General features: G+C 36.4%; 2 protein-coding genes across 2 annotated transcripts; both read left to right on the forward strand.

Moving 5' to 3' along the window:
• Nucleotides 1–714: 714 nt before the first annotated feature.
• LOC128238881 (uncharacterized) lies at nt 715–5,947 on the forward strand. Its single transcript, XM_052955188.1, has 3 exons — nt 715–859; nt 1,621–1,707; nt 4,659–5,947. The coding sequence occupies exon 3, from the start codon at nt 4,665–4,667 to the stop codon at nt 5,763–5,765; it is 1,101 nt and encodes a 366-aa protein (XP_052811148.1). The 5' UTR covers nt 715–859; nt 1,621–1,707; nt 4,659–4,664; the 3' UTR covers nt 5,766–5,947.
• Nucleotides 5,948–8,209: 2,262 nt separating this feature from the next.
• On the forward strand, nt 8,210–8,761 carry LOC128237045 (apidaecins type 73-like). Its single transcript, XM_052952232.1, has one exon. It carries the CDS (start codon nt 8,210–8,212, stop codon nt 8,759–8,761), a length of 552 nt encoding a protein of 183 aa, XP_052808192.1.
• The last annotated feature ends 4,390 nt before the right edge of the window (nt 8,762–13,151 follow it).

The following is a 13,151-nucleotide window of genomic DNA, read 5'->3' on the forward strand; positions in this document are numbered from 1 at the left end:
TAAAACATTAGCTAATTATTTAAGGGGTGCCGTTTAAACGTTTAAAATGCGGAATGTACGACAATTTACTGGTAATTACTGCTGGTCGTTCAGAAAATATACGTTTTGTCAGTCTGCGAACAATGACGAAAATGCCATTTGGTTATAAGGGAAAAAACTCACTGCTCTGTGTTATTTATTTTATATCACTGTGCCGTACCAAAAATGACATACGACATTTTAACGAAAATTAAGTATTTTGTTTTAACAATAACCTTGTCAATGAACATGAAATGTAACTATATTTTGAGTGAGTTTACCAACACAAATACTTTTTGGATGAGAAACGGTGAGAAATAGCCAAATGCACTTGACGCTCTAAAATCGTCATAATTCATCGCCGATTCAGTTTTCCATTCAGATGTAACCTTTGTCCTAAAAGGAGTTTGTACTCGATGTAGGCACCAAAACAAATGGAAAAGCATCAGGTTCACAGCTTGCTTTCTGCTTCAATATTATTTTTTAAACGAAGATATAATAAAAAAACTTACCTTTTTACATAAAAGATGGTGGCTTTTTGTTTACAATATAAGTAGTACTATTACCCACCATTTGAGTTCTTTACAGTTTATACGCGAAAGTGCGCTTATCGACAAGTGCAAGCTAAAAGCCTCTATCTGCTTCTTTGTAATGTTAGTTAAATCACACTTAGAAGTGTATCGCCTTCAGCCATCGACGTGATGTTCACCACTTGAGTCATTTTGTTATTTCAAGAAGAAAGAAGACTACATAAAAGTAACTAAAATACTGGTTTAAATTACCCGCCGCGTTCAACTCGTGTTTATTTAGCGTCCTTCATGGCAGTTGTTTGGATTAAAACGTAAGTACTATGTTTGTTCTGTTTGATAGTCTGGTCTTTAAAGCCTTTATTATGGGTCTCAATATTCTCATCTTGAAATAATAATGGGTCTTTATGATATTGGTAACTTCAAACGATCAATGTTTGGAGTATGCATAAAAATGACTTAATTTACCATTATAAGTAGTATTTGCTTTTCAATTCAGTCAAAAAAAACCGGAATGTGTTTAATTAGTGGGAAGATCGTTTCATTATAATTGTAAGGCAATACGAAAATTACCTTTAAACGAACATTTCAATGTGGACCATAGAAAAGGCACAATTATGTTTTTACAAAATAACGAATTGCTTTCAAATATAAGATAAGCCAAACGAAGCTAGTTTTAAAGACTATATCAAGATTGATAAGAAGTTTGCCAATAAAAAAGCTTTGTATATAAAAGAAATAAAACAGACTTTATCCAAAGACGGCAATATTTCATTATGAATTGTGTTGACATATGAAAACAAATGCTAAAAAGATATTATTATTGATAGCTTTTAATGACCTCCGCAAATAAATCACTGCGTTGTATAGTTTTCACATCGCCGGGGAATTAAAGCTAATCTCATCGTGGATTTATTAAGCATGCGATTATCGTTTAGTAGAACTTATTACGCTTTGGCGAACATTCTGAGTAGTAATGAGTGCATTCACAGATTTAAAACACTGAAGTATTTACACTCTGTTTTTAAATGTTTTTGGCTTTAAATACATTTTGAACTCATACTTTATAAAACAGTGAGCATAGCGGACACTTCCACGGTGTAGGAATGGATACAACTAAGTTTGGAAAATGTACTGGAAAACAATAACACATTATTAAACAGTAAGTACATCAATTTACTAATTATGATATAAAAATGATCACAAAATATTGCATAAAATATATTTCAAAGTGTGAACAATTGACTGAATTATTTTCCATTTATTTATGCTGTACAGGATATTGACAAGATATATACAATTAATTAAGTCAATGTCAAAGATAACCCTATAAAACGTTACAGGTTATTGATCAACTATCAAAGTTTGGATCGTTATTGCCATGAAATTGTTATAAATAATGTACGTACAAATGTTAGATTATGAGATAGTACAGACGTAAATTATAAATAGTCTGTGATTCAAGATTTCAAGATTTAAATTTCAAGATTCAAGATAAATTTACAAAAATAAATATCCGGACAGTTATGGTCCATGTGGACACAAAATATACAATTTAGTGTTTTCAAGTGATTCAATGCATATGTATATAAATTCCAAATGTATATTTATATTTCAAAATTAAACAATTAACAAAAAAGAAGACTAAATGTCGAACTAGCATAAACGGCAGCTACATTGTATACTATGGCCATTTCAAATTGATTCTTTGTCATAAGGCTGGTAGGTTTTGACTTTTCGAAACGAAAAAAAGAGTTCAAAAGTTTTTACAAATCAAAATATTGCAAAGGAAACTGCGTGTTGAAGTTAATATGATAATGGCGCAGGTTTAGAAGTATAAACCGTAAACAGCAGTTACCTCTAGTAATGTATGAACTGTCAAATCGTTTTACATTGTCGCATGGCTTTTCCGAACGTCTGCTTCATATATCTAATATCTCATGTTTGAATTTTTTTTTTCGTTTTTTTCCTGCGTGAAAGATTGGTTACCTGACAGTAATCAGACGTAGATTCAATTTGGCACGGCCTTATTCAATACGCAGTTTTCCTTTGTCATGCAGGCATGGGAATAAGAAAGACATAGGCTTTAATTAAATACAGTAGTTTAAATAGTTGGCCAAAATAACCAAATTATAATAAATAATAATAGAATTCGGTTAAACCTGGTTTGGTAATGCATTTATCTGCCAAAGACGAAGATTTTATATTGAAACATCCCCATGATTTTTTCCCAAAGAAATCAGGCAGTGATTGTTCATAGCCCCAGTACAGTATCAGTTGTATGTGACCTCGTTAATCCTCTCAGTCTGACCGTTTATACATAAATATCGGTTGATTTTACAAGTTTGTAACAAGATTAACGTTGATCTAATACAGTAACATGAGTTCTTTTGTATTGCATAATTATAATTCTCTACCATTTGCAATATTTATGATTACTGTTGACTACCATGAAGAGACAATTCCAATGGTCTTTCATCTTAACCATATTTACTTTAACAATAGAATATCTTATTATCATCTGTTACTTTATACTTTTCTTGCTATTCGTATTTAATCAAAATAAATGATGTTTAAATGTGCAAACAAATTCAATGACATTGAATTTGTAGATGATATAATTAATCATACGGTGTACGGTTACGGAATTTTAATACGACACAATATTAAATAGCAATAAGATATTTAAGAAGTCTACCAACTGCATGGATATTTATGGCCAAAAAAGGTATCTTTAATTGTGGCTGCGGTGCATTTGATGTCAATTGGAATCATCTCAAATCTACATTAACAATCAAACAGTGTTATCTTTCTTCTTCATATTACTTCCAACAATGCCCTGCTGTATACAAGATAAAGTACAAATATATATATATATATATATATATTGTATACATAATAGGGTTATTAGTACTGCATTTTGATCCGGGAGGTTGTTTTCGACTCGAGTGGATTTTTGCAGATTCGGATTTCACGAGGCACAAGCCGGGTGAAATCAAAATCTGCAATAATCTACGAGAGTTGAAAACGACATTCCGGATCAAAACGTAGTACTAACAACCCTTTTATTATATACATTACTGGTTAGATCACTTATTAGCCACATGTTTTCATAATCAATGTCATTTTAACGGCGCACTATTCCGTTTTATGACGTCATTTTAACATCGCGCAACGATACTTGTTATGACGTGACGTCAGAAGAGTGGAATAAGGCCGCACTTCTATATTAATATTAGACAATGTATTCACCACGTTTTCAAGCGTATTTATTCTTTTGGATAACGTTTAGTTGATCATAACTAAATGATCATTTAATTTTCGGCATGGGCTCACAATGATTTAATCTAAATTGGTGAACAAATCAGTTTTAGAAAGCGTTGATGTACTTTTGACCATATTGAATCTCTAAAGAATGTTATTGATATAAGGACAAAATTGAAACGGGAAACAGTCTGTGCTTTTATAAAATTAACCAAGGCATACGACTGTATCAATTTACAATTATTTTGGCAAAACTTCTCTATTGCAAACATTGGCATAAATGCTGACAGCCGTTAATAATGTATGTATTAAGTTGTTTCAATATATGATAGAGTGAACAGCCTCTTCATGGATTGGTTTACGTCAATGATCTTCTCTTCCCCCTTCTTTTCAACCTATCTGGAGGATGAACCTGCAGTCAGGAGAAAATCCGCATTTTATATTACCATAATGCCGATGACATTGTGCAGATGGTCACCGAGGACATTCAATTTATAAATAACAACTCGTGTGTTTGTTATACAAGCATACTATATACTTAATCCAACATAAATAATACCAGTACGGTCAGGTTCTGTGAACATGCAAACGAACTTGTTGTGAGAATGTTCCTTACGATGATTTTAGAATAATATCGTTCATTTTGGAATATGAACTCTTACTTGGATTGTTTCGGGATTAGCTAATACAGCAAAGAAAATATTTGATGTGTCTTTTGATAATTAATGTGACAAACACTATCTATAACTTTACATCTTTGTATGTTGTAAGCGACGTCTATGCTCGCTCCTCTTTACGCCATTTTATTGTGTCTATTTGAAGGATGATGGATAAATTGTCTGCTTTCAGAGACAGATGATGGTGAAGTCATTGGTGATACCGGACGGGCGGATGGGCGGCAGGGGAGACTCGGCCGGCCTGGAACGCCTCTCCTCACACGCGCAAGATGAGATATACCGCTGTCCCGTCTCGACCCCCACCCTCACACGAAGACCCAGTGTCAAGAGCTCCATTAAATCACAGCCGTTCATCTCATTTACAAGTCTAAACCATAGTCTCAAAGTACCCAACAATTTCTCGTCAAAACATCCTGTATACCGGTCGAAAAAACCACTGGCAAAGCCACAAAGGAAAAATTTTGACTGTTATTTTGTGAATACGATTGAAAAGACAGTACACATAGATGCCCAAACGCAATCCACTTGGTTAAGTTCCTTGTGTTCTCAACCTGTGGATGAAATATTTGGCAAGTACAAGCGTAAATCAGAAGCATCTAGGAGCCGGCCACCAACCACAGGGCGATCCACGACCCCAGGGGAAAAGGCATTGTTTACGGCATGGTCCAGTAACGCCTCAAACCGAGGGTCACCTACGGCCTTGACGAGATGCTCCATGCAGGGCCGCTCCGCCCCGTCCCGGGCCTCGCGTATGTCCTCTGTCGATCATGGTGTGGACTATGACATAGACAGAACGTTTGTAAGATCTAGTGCAGGGTTTGCACTAATGCCTGTTACACCGACGAATTTAGATGGGGACGAGACACCGCCTTCTCCGTCGACACCGTTGTTTCACGGAGTGTTCAAAAATAGCAATAATACTTCAAGCGTGTACAGCTCCAACGCTGACGCAACAGCCTATGAGCCTTACCAAAGAGACAAACGATTTCCGGACATAAAACCACGAAAGTCTACGTTTTCACCGACACGGAAGCGCATACCGCCTTCCGAGTCTGGGCAGGACCAATATACCGGTGTTCATACAGCGTCAATGGCGGCCTCTCGGGAGTTACAAGAAAGTCCCATGCAAATTGTGTCCATCAACCGCATGATGCGGGATGCGAAACAAATGGAAGACAATGAACAGGGCAATTTACCGCCATTACCAAACGGAGTGTCATATAGACTGCCGAAACGTTCATTGACAATGTCTTTACCTGAATTACACGGAAAAGGCTGAAGGGTCCTTACGATTACCTTTAATTAAGTATAAACGTTAGAGCTTTAATAATAATAGTTAAAGTGTTAAAATGGTCATGAGGTCGTTATGTTAATCACATAGGTCGCCTACAGATTTATCGCGGCAATTTACAATTGTAATTAATATATTCATATTGTTGTTAATTAAATATCACAATTTCATGTGTTGTTAAATAATCTCTTTTTTACATTGAATTACTATGGTACTATGGCAACAAGTCAAGTCAAGTCAGTATGTATATTCACACAAGTTTCTGTTCACCACGAAACCATTGAGGTATATGATAAAGAGAATATTATAAAGTGGCTCCAATGAATTATAGGAAATATAAGTTGATAACATAATACCGTTTTTACAAACAACAATACAGTCATAAATAAGTTAAAATTACTGGTCAAATATTTCAAAGCAGCCATCTATGTCGAAGCCAATGTTGAGACGCCAACATCTACGTCCAAGCCAAATGTTGAGACGACAACATCTACGTCCAAGCCAAATGTTGAGACGCCAACATCTACGTCCAAGCCAAATGTTGAGACGCCAACGTCTACGTCCAAGGCAAATGTTGAGACGCCAACATCTACGTCCAAGCCAAATGTTGAGACGCCAACATCTACGTCCAAGCAAAATGTTGAGACGCCAACATCTACGTCCAAGCCAAATGCTGAGACGCCACCATCTACGTCGATGCCAATGTTGAGACGCCACCATCTACGTCGACGCCAATGTTGAGACGCCAACATCTACGTCCAAGCCAAATGCTGAGACGCCACCATCTACGTCGATGCCAATGTTGAGACGCCACCATCTACGTCGACGCCAATGTTGAGACGCCACCATCTACGTCGAAGCCAATGTTGAGACGCCACCATCTACGTCGACGCCAATGTTGAGACGCCACCATCTACGTCTTAGCCAATGTTGAGACGCCAACATCTACGTCCAAGCCAAATGTTGAGACGCCAACATCTACGTCCAAGCCAAATGTTGGGACGCCACCATCTATGTCTTAGCCAATGTTGGGACGCCACCATCTACGTCTTAGCCAATGTTGAGACGTCACCATCTACGTCTTTGTTGGTAAAAGTGATTCTTTTGTTAAACAGGGTATCAATCGGAACGTCAGAAATGACTCCAAATAAATTAATTGACATGGCCAGCAAGCAATACACTTATTTATTTCATGCATGTTAAATTTCGCTCTTAAATATTGCCTGATTATGGGATCTGGAAAAATGATTATTACACATTATCAAGCGTTTTCTGATCCGTTTTTCACAAATCTGCTCCCGCAATATTGAGCGAGAGAAACAGGACGCTTGTCAACGAATTTAAATGCGTTTGCAAAACAAATTATAGTAACTTTTTAGTTGAAAACAAATTTTAAGATATACGATAATGGAAATACTATGTTAGTAGACTGTATTACTACACGTTGCTTGCATAACGATACATCGCACTCAACCCTCGCTTTCTTCCGATATGGACTCGACACAAGCAGCTCGAAGTGATACAACCCCACTGACCAAACGACTGACACATTTTTCGCCGATGTTCGGTGAACAAATGCTGATTAACTTTCATGTATTCTCATTTAGCCATCGAGAAACTGATACCATTATATAGTACAGTGGAAACTCTCCATATCGAACTCTGTTATCTCGACGTTCTGGTTATAACGAACTCTTTTATCTCGATGTTCTGGTTATATCGAACCTTTATCAAATGTGATGGGTTCATTTCAATATGTTTTCCATTTCGGTTATCACGAATGTTCTTTATCTCCAAAGGTCTCAACGACCTAGCTAGTTTTGACTGTATATTCGTACCACACCGTTGCCCGGTTACTTTCAATTGTTGGAAAATATTCATAATACTTAATGATGTAACAAACATGACAGGGACCTTTGATGCATCGTTTTACATAACCATTCGAAAGCAATCTTAGCTTTGTCCGACTAAACGGTATGTTTTAATGGAGTTGACAGCTCAAATGTAATTTTCTATTTTAGCAAACATTCTGTGGCTACAAGAATTAAATGAAGTGTGATGAAAATGTGTTATAATGCGTTTACAACAACGGCTTTTGCATCGCGTGCATAAATCATTTTAGTAACGCCTACTTTAGCTCGTTTCCGTCGACACTTAACATTTCTGTTAAGGTTATTCCCCATTTCTGTTTGAATATACCAGCGTAAACGAAATCACGTTTACTGCTCAGCTGTCTACTTATATGCTAAGGAGTCCAAACAGATTAACAACACAAGACGTATCGCGTAATGTCAAGGTAACTCATTAATGTCAACGTTGTATGTGAGTTACACAACAGGGTAAAAATATAAAATGGAATAATGTACACTTTTCTAAATAAAGCATTTGATTTCTAAACATGCAACTATATTATGTGTCAACACGCGAAGAACATGTCTTCATTGGTAACACGAGGAAGACTCGTCTTTACAGGCAACACGAGGAAGACCTGTCTTCACAGGCAACACGAGGAAGACCTGTCTTCACAGGCAACACGAGGAAGACCTGTCTTAATTGGCAACACGCGAACGCCCTGTCTTCACAGGCAACACAAGGAAAACCTGTCTTCATTGGTAACACGAGGAAGACCCGTCTACATTGGCAACACGAGGAAGACCCGTCTTCACTGGCAACACGAGGAAGACCCACCTTCACTGGCAACACGGGGAAGACCGGTCTTCATTGGCAACACGGGGAAGACTCGTCTTCATTGGCAACACGAGGAAGAACTGTCTACACAGGCAGCACAAGGAAGACCCGTCTTTATCGGCAACACAAGGAAGACATGTCTTCACTCTTCACTGGCAACACGAGGAAGACCTGCCTTCACTGGCAACACAAGGAAGACCTGTCTTAAGTTGCAACACGCGAACGCCCTGTCTTCACAGGCAACACAAGGAAAACCTGTCTTCACTGGCAACACGAGGAAGACCTGCCTTCACTGACAACACGAGGCAGACCTGTCTTAAGTTGCAACACGAGTAAGACCCGCTTTCACTTGCAATACGTTTTCCTCTTTGTCTTTGACAGTGTTGAATCAGCAGTTCTACAAATGCCGTGGCTGTGTTGTTCAGATCTTACATAGATTTAATTTCTACTTTAATTTTGAACCTATTTTTTCTCTACCTTTAAATTTAATGTTCTTTGTCTTTGAAATGAAAAACAACAACAACAACAACAACACAAAACTAGAAATAACGCCATAACCTACGATGTCACTACCTCAAACCAATGATGCAATTACCTTAAACCAATGATGGCATTACTTTAAACCAATGATGCCATTACATTAAACCAATGATGCCATTATCTTAAACCATTGATGCCATTACATTAAACCAATGATGGCATTACCTTAAACCAATGATGCCATTACATTAAACCAATGATGGCGTTATCTTAAACCACTGATGCAATTACCTTAAACCAATGATGGCATTACCTTAAACCAATGATGCCATTACATTAAACCAATGATGGCATTACCTTAAGCCATTGATGCCATTACATTAAACCAATGATGGCATTACCTTAAACCAATGATGCCATTATATTAAACCAATGATGGCATTACCTTAAACCAATGATGCAATTATTTAAAACCAGTGATGGCGTTACCTTAAACCACTGATGCCATTATCTTAAACCAATGATGGCATTACCTTAAACCAATGATGCAATTATCTTAAACCAATGATGGCATTACCTCAAACCAATGATGCCATTACCTCAAACCAATGAGGTCATTACCTTAAAAACCAATGATGCCATAACCTCAAACCAATGATGGCATTACCTTAAACCAATGATGCCATTACCTTTAACCAATGATGGCATTACCTTAAACCAATGATGCCATTATATTAAACCAATGATGGCATTACCTTAAACCAATGATGCAATAATTTAAAACCAGTGATGGCGTTACCTTAAACCACTGATGCCATTATCTTAAACCAATGATGGCATTACCTTAAACCAATGATGCAATTATCTTAAACCAATGATGGCATTACCTCAAACCAATGATGCCATTACCTCAAACCAATGAGGTCATTACCTTAAAAACCAATGATGCCATAACCTCAAACCAATGATGCCATTACCTTTAACCAATGATGTCATGACCTTAAACCAATGATACAATTACCACAAACTATTGCTGTCGTTACCTCAAACATATGTTGCCATGATGCCATTACCTCGAGCCAATGATATACTATTACTTTAAAATAAGAATGCTTTTCCCTCAAACCAATGCACACACTTTCGACAATAAATAGTATGATGCCATTTAATAGTGACTGATCACCAGAAAAAGAGTCCTTTCGTAATATTCCATTTAATATTTTACCTTACTATTTATTCCTTCTTTACTTTTCTGTTTCAAGGTGATTTTAATTTACCGCTATCTGTCGCTATATGTCTAAATATTGAATGGCTTCCGCGTCTATGAATATGTTACATATTTTTTTTATATTGAAGTCAAGGGAGGCTATCGAACGAAAAACTCAGAATTTACAGAAATCACTTCATTGGGCAAAATAAGAACAGAATTCTTTCATTCTCAGTAAAATAAAGAAATAGCTAAGAAAAACAATTATGGAATGTCACAGCACACAAAAACGCAACATAAACAGTACCTATATTACTAGTTTAAACAAATTGTCATTTCCTGAAGACGCAACGTGGAAATTTTAACAGTATGTTCGAAAGTGAATGTTCGTTGGATTTTTTGAAGATCATTATAAGCAAAACTGCGTTATCGCTATCGATGACGCAAATTTGCCTTCTTTGACGAGCTGCTCATGTTTATGAAAATGCTAAAATTTAACGATGTTTCTTTGAATATGTTCCTGGATATGTTTCTGATGGCGTGAGTAACGTTAGGTAATGTTAATATGTATCTCAAATTAGACAGGTTTTAACAGTTACTTTTTTGTCACGCCATTGTTAGCGACACGAAAGTTGTTCATAGACTACACGCCGTAGTAGCATGGTACGGAATCAGAAAACGACAGTATGGTGTTACGGATTTTTCAATACCACGTGCTGTAGTTTCACTGTTGGATATGCATATATTAACATGGCCACTAACACTGTACTAGGCAAACATACTACTCTACCGATATAAAAAAAGTTTTCTAAGGATGACATAAGATATCACTTGAGACTTTGTAATCATTTTCTCGGGAGATATTCATAAATACGATCTTAGCAATTGTCTGTGAGGAGTAATTTATGCTTCTTTAATGTTGATGAAGAAAGTAATCACGAGGACTGGATGTCTGGAACATGCAATGAAAAAGAACTACAAGCTTGTAAAATATCTTATCATTGGAAAACCATCAACCTCAAATTGAACAATCATATCTCATAGGGCGTTGTGAACATGGTAAAACGATCCCTGTTGTTGCAAGTCTTATCTATAATGGCGGCAAGATGGACATTAAAGATAAGACGCGAGAGGAATTGAGGGTCACTAATATCCGTGTGAGCGATGAAAAAATACAACGTCTCCACATACTAATACATTGCGTCGGGACTGCGTCGAGACTATGTGTGTTTTCTTGTAATTACAAGTGGATTAATGACAGATTGGTCGACGGAGTTCATTATAAGCCTCCAAGAGCAACACGCGAATGTCTGTATTGAGGTCATTTTTTCGACCCCAATTGTTTTACTTTTTTATTCATCTGACTACACCCATTTTCAACAGCCCATACCCCAAGACAATGCAAGAAGTCGATTTTCAATCCTTAAACGTGTGCAATATTAAGGGGAAAATCAGTGTGCTGATCAATAAATTTGAAATAAAGTAAAATGTTTAACATTTGGCTGCATATCGATTTTCCAGGACACAGCTCTTAGTGACTCTATCAAAGCTGGACAAACATACTAGTTATTTGCCTGTCCAGGTAATGAATAGGCATTAAGCTTCTTATTCATGAACGACTTCCTTTTCATAATTGCGCTGAAACTTTGAACAACACGAAGCCTCAATTCGGTGTCACTTATTTCTCCGTTTATTCTCAATCACGATTCAAGCATTTTAATAAGTAAGGTTCTGCCCATTAATTCTTAAGGACATGATATTATTGTGTGGATCTAAATGTGTAACTTAATCTATTTTATTGTGTTATTAACACGTGTGACTGCTAGATATTGGCAGTGTGATCTGCACCAACTGTTGTCATCTGAAGCTTATAATTTTATATACTTTGCAAATTCGTTGTAGTTGACATAGTAAACATCAATATAGCTCACTATTTTCAAAATCCTACCCCTTAAAGTGTTTTTTTAATTATATGTTAAATTAGATTTAAATGACTTACTAACATGTGTTGTGTTGTGTTTTGTGTTTTGTGTGTCTCTCTGTAAGACCTTAGCATTTGGCCTTTAAATTGCTTCAAACAGAGTACTTATTTAACCCTTTACTACTGAGATTGTACCTAAAGTTTTCATTGTATGATAATACATATTCTGGTTCTTTGTTTGGTATTATTCGTGTTACCAATGGTGTTAGGATAATAAAACAATTTGATGATAAGTGATCTGCAATCAGGTTTGTCTAACTTGAAATACCTTAGATTTGACTTATAGTTGTTTTTATTTTAGCTTAGTTTAGATCGTAAGTGCTCTTGAAATGCTCTTGTTTTAAAATGTGACATCAAAATCTACCTGGAAGGTATTTAATACTGGATATTTCTATCTTGTGTATATGGCATGGAATGTCTTAGTTTTGCCATGGGGAAGTTCTCAAACGTGGCATTTACAGAGATGGCGAACTGGCTATTGTATACGAGCATCTAAGAAGAGCGGAAAGAGGGCGTAGTTTGATGTTTATATTGAAACATAATGCTTTGGCGAATACGTATTTTCCTACAAAGAAAGATAAAGGCAACATTAAATGGATACACTTGGGATGCCCGTCATGGACACTTTTGATCGCTGATAACGTAGACTGTCGTTCTTACGCTGACTTCTTGAATAAAAGTTACGCGGAGAATCTTTCTTTTTTTATGAATTTTTCATTTTCTCGTCTCTCGTTGCAAACATTTTACTTGCTAAGGGATTATCCAAAAAGGGTATTTAGAAAAAAATAATTCAAAATACCTATAAATCTCCGAAGATAAGCATGAAGCACAAAAAAGTGATCATAGAAAAACTACCTTTTCACTCGTGGCTCCGCCACTCCGGTTTTATTCTTTGCGACTAGTGAATAAAATACGACCTTTCACTGAATTTAACAAATATCCTCAATGTATTTTTTGCTCTATAAATTAACCGAAGAAATATTTGCTAATGCATAATATGAATAGTTCCAGACATACG

This window comes from Mya arenaria, chromosome 6 (assembly GCF_026914265.1).
Source record: "Mya arenaria isolate MELC-2E11 chromosome 6, ASM2691426v1".
Lineage (NCBI taxonomy): Eukaryota > Metazoa > Mollusca > Bivalvia > Myida > Myidae > Mya > Mya arenaria.

What these genes read in the sequence shown, in the direction of transcription:
- LOC128238881 (XM_052955188.1), top strand. Translation starts at nt 4,665, where the DNA reads ATGATGGTGAAGTCATTGGTGATACCGGACGGGCGGATGGGCGGCAGG.
- LOC128237045 (XM_052952232.1), top strand. Translation starts at nt 8,210, where the DNA reads ATGTCTTCATTGGTAACACGAGGAAGACTCGTCTTTACAGGCAACACG.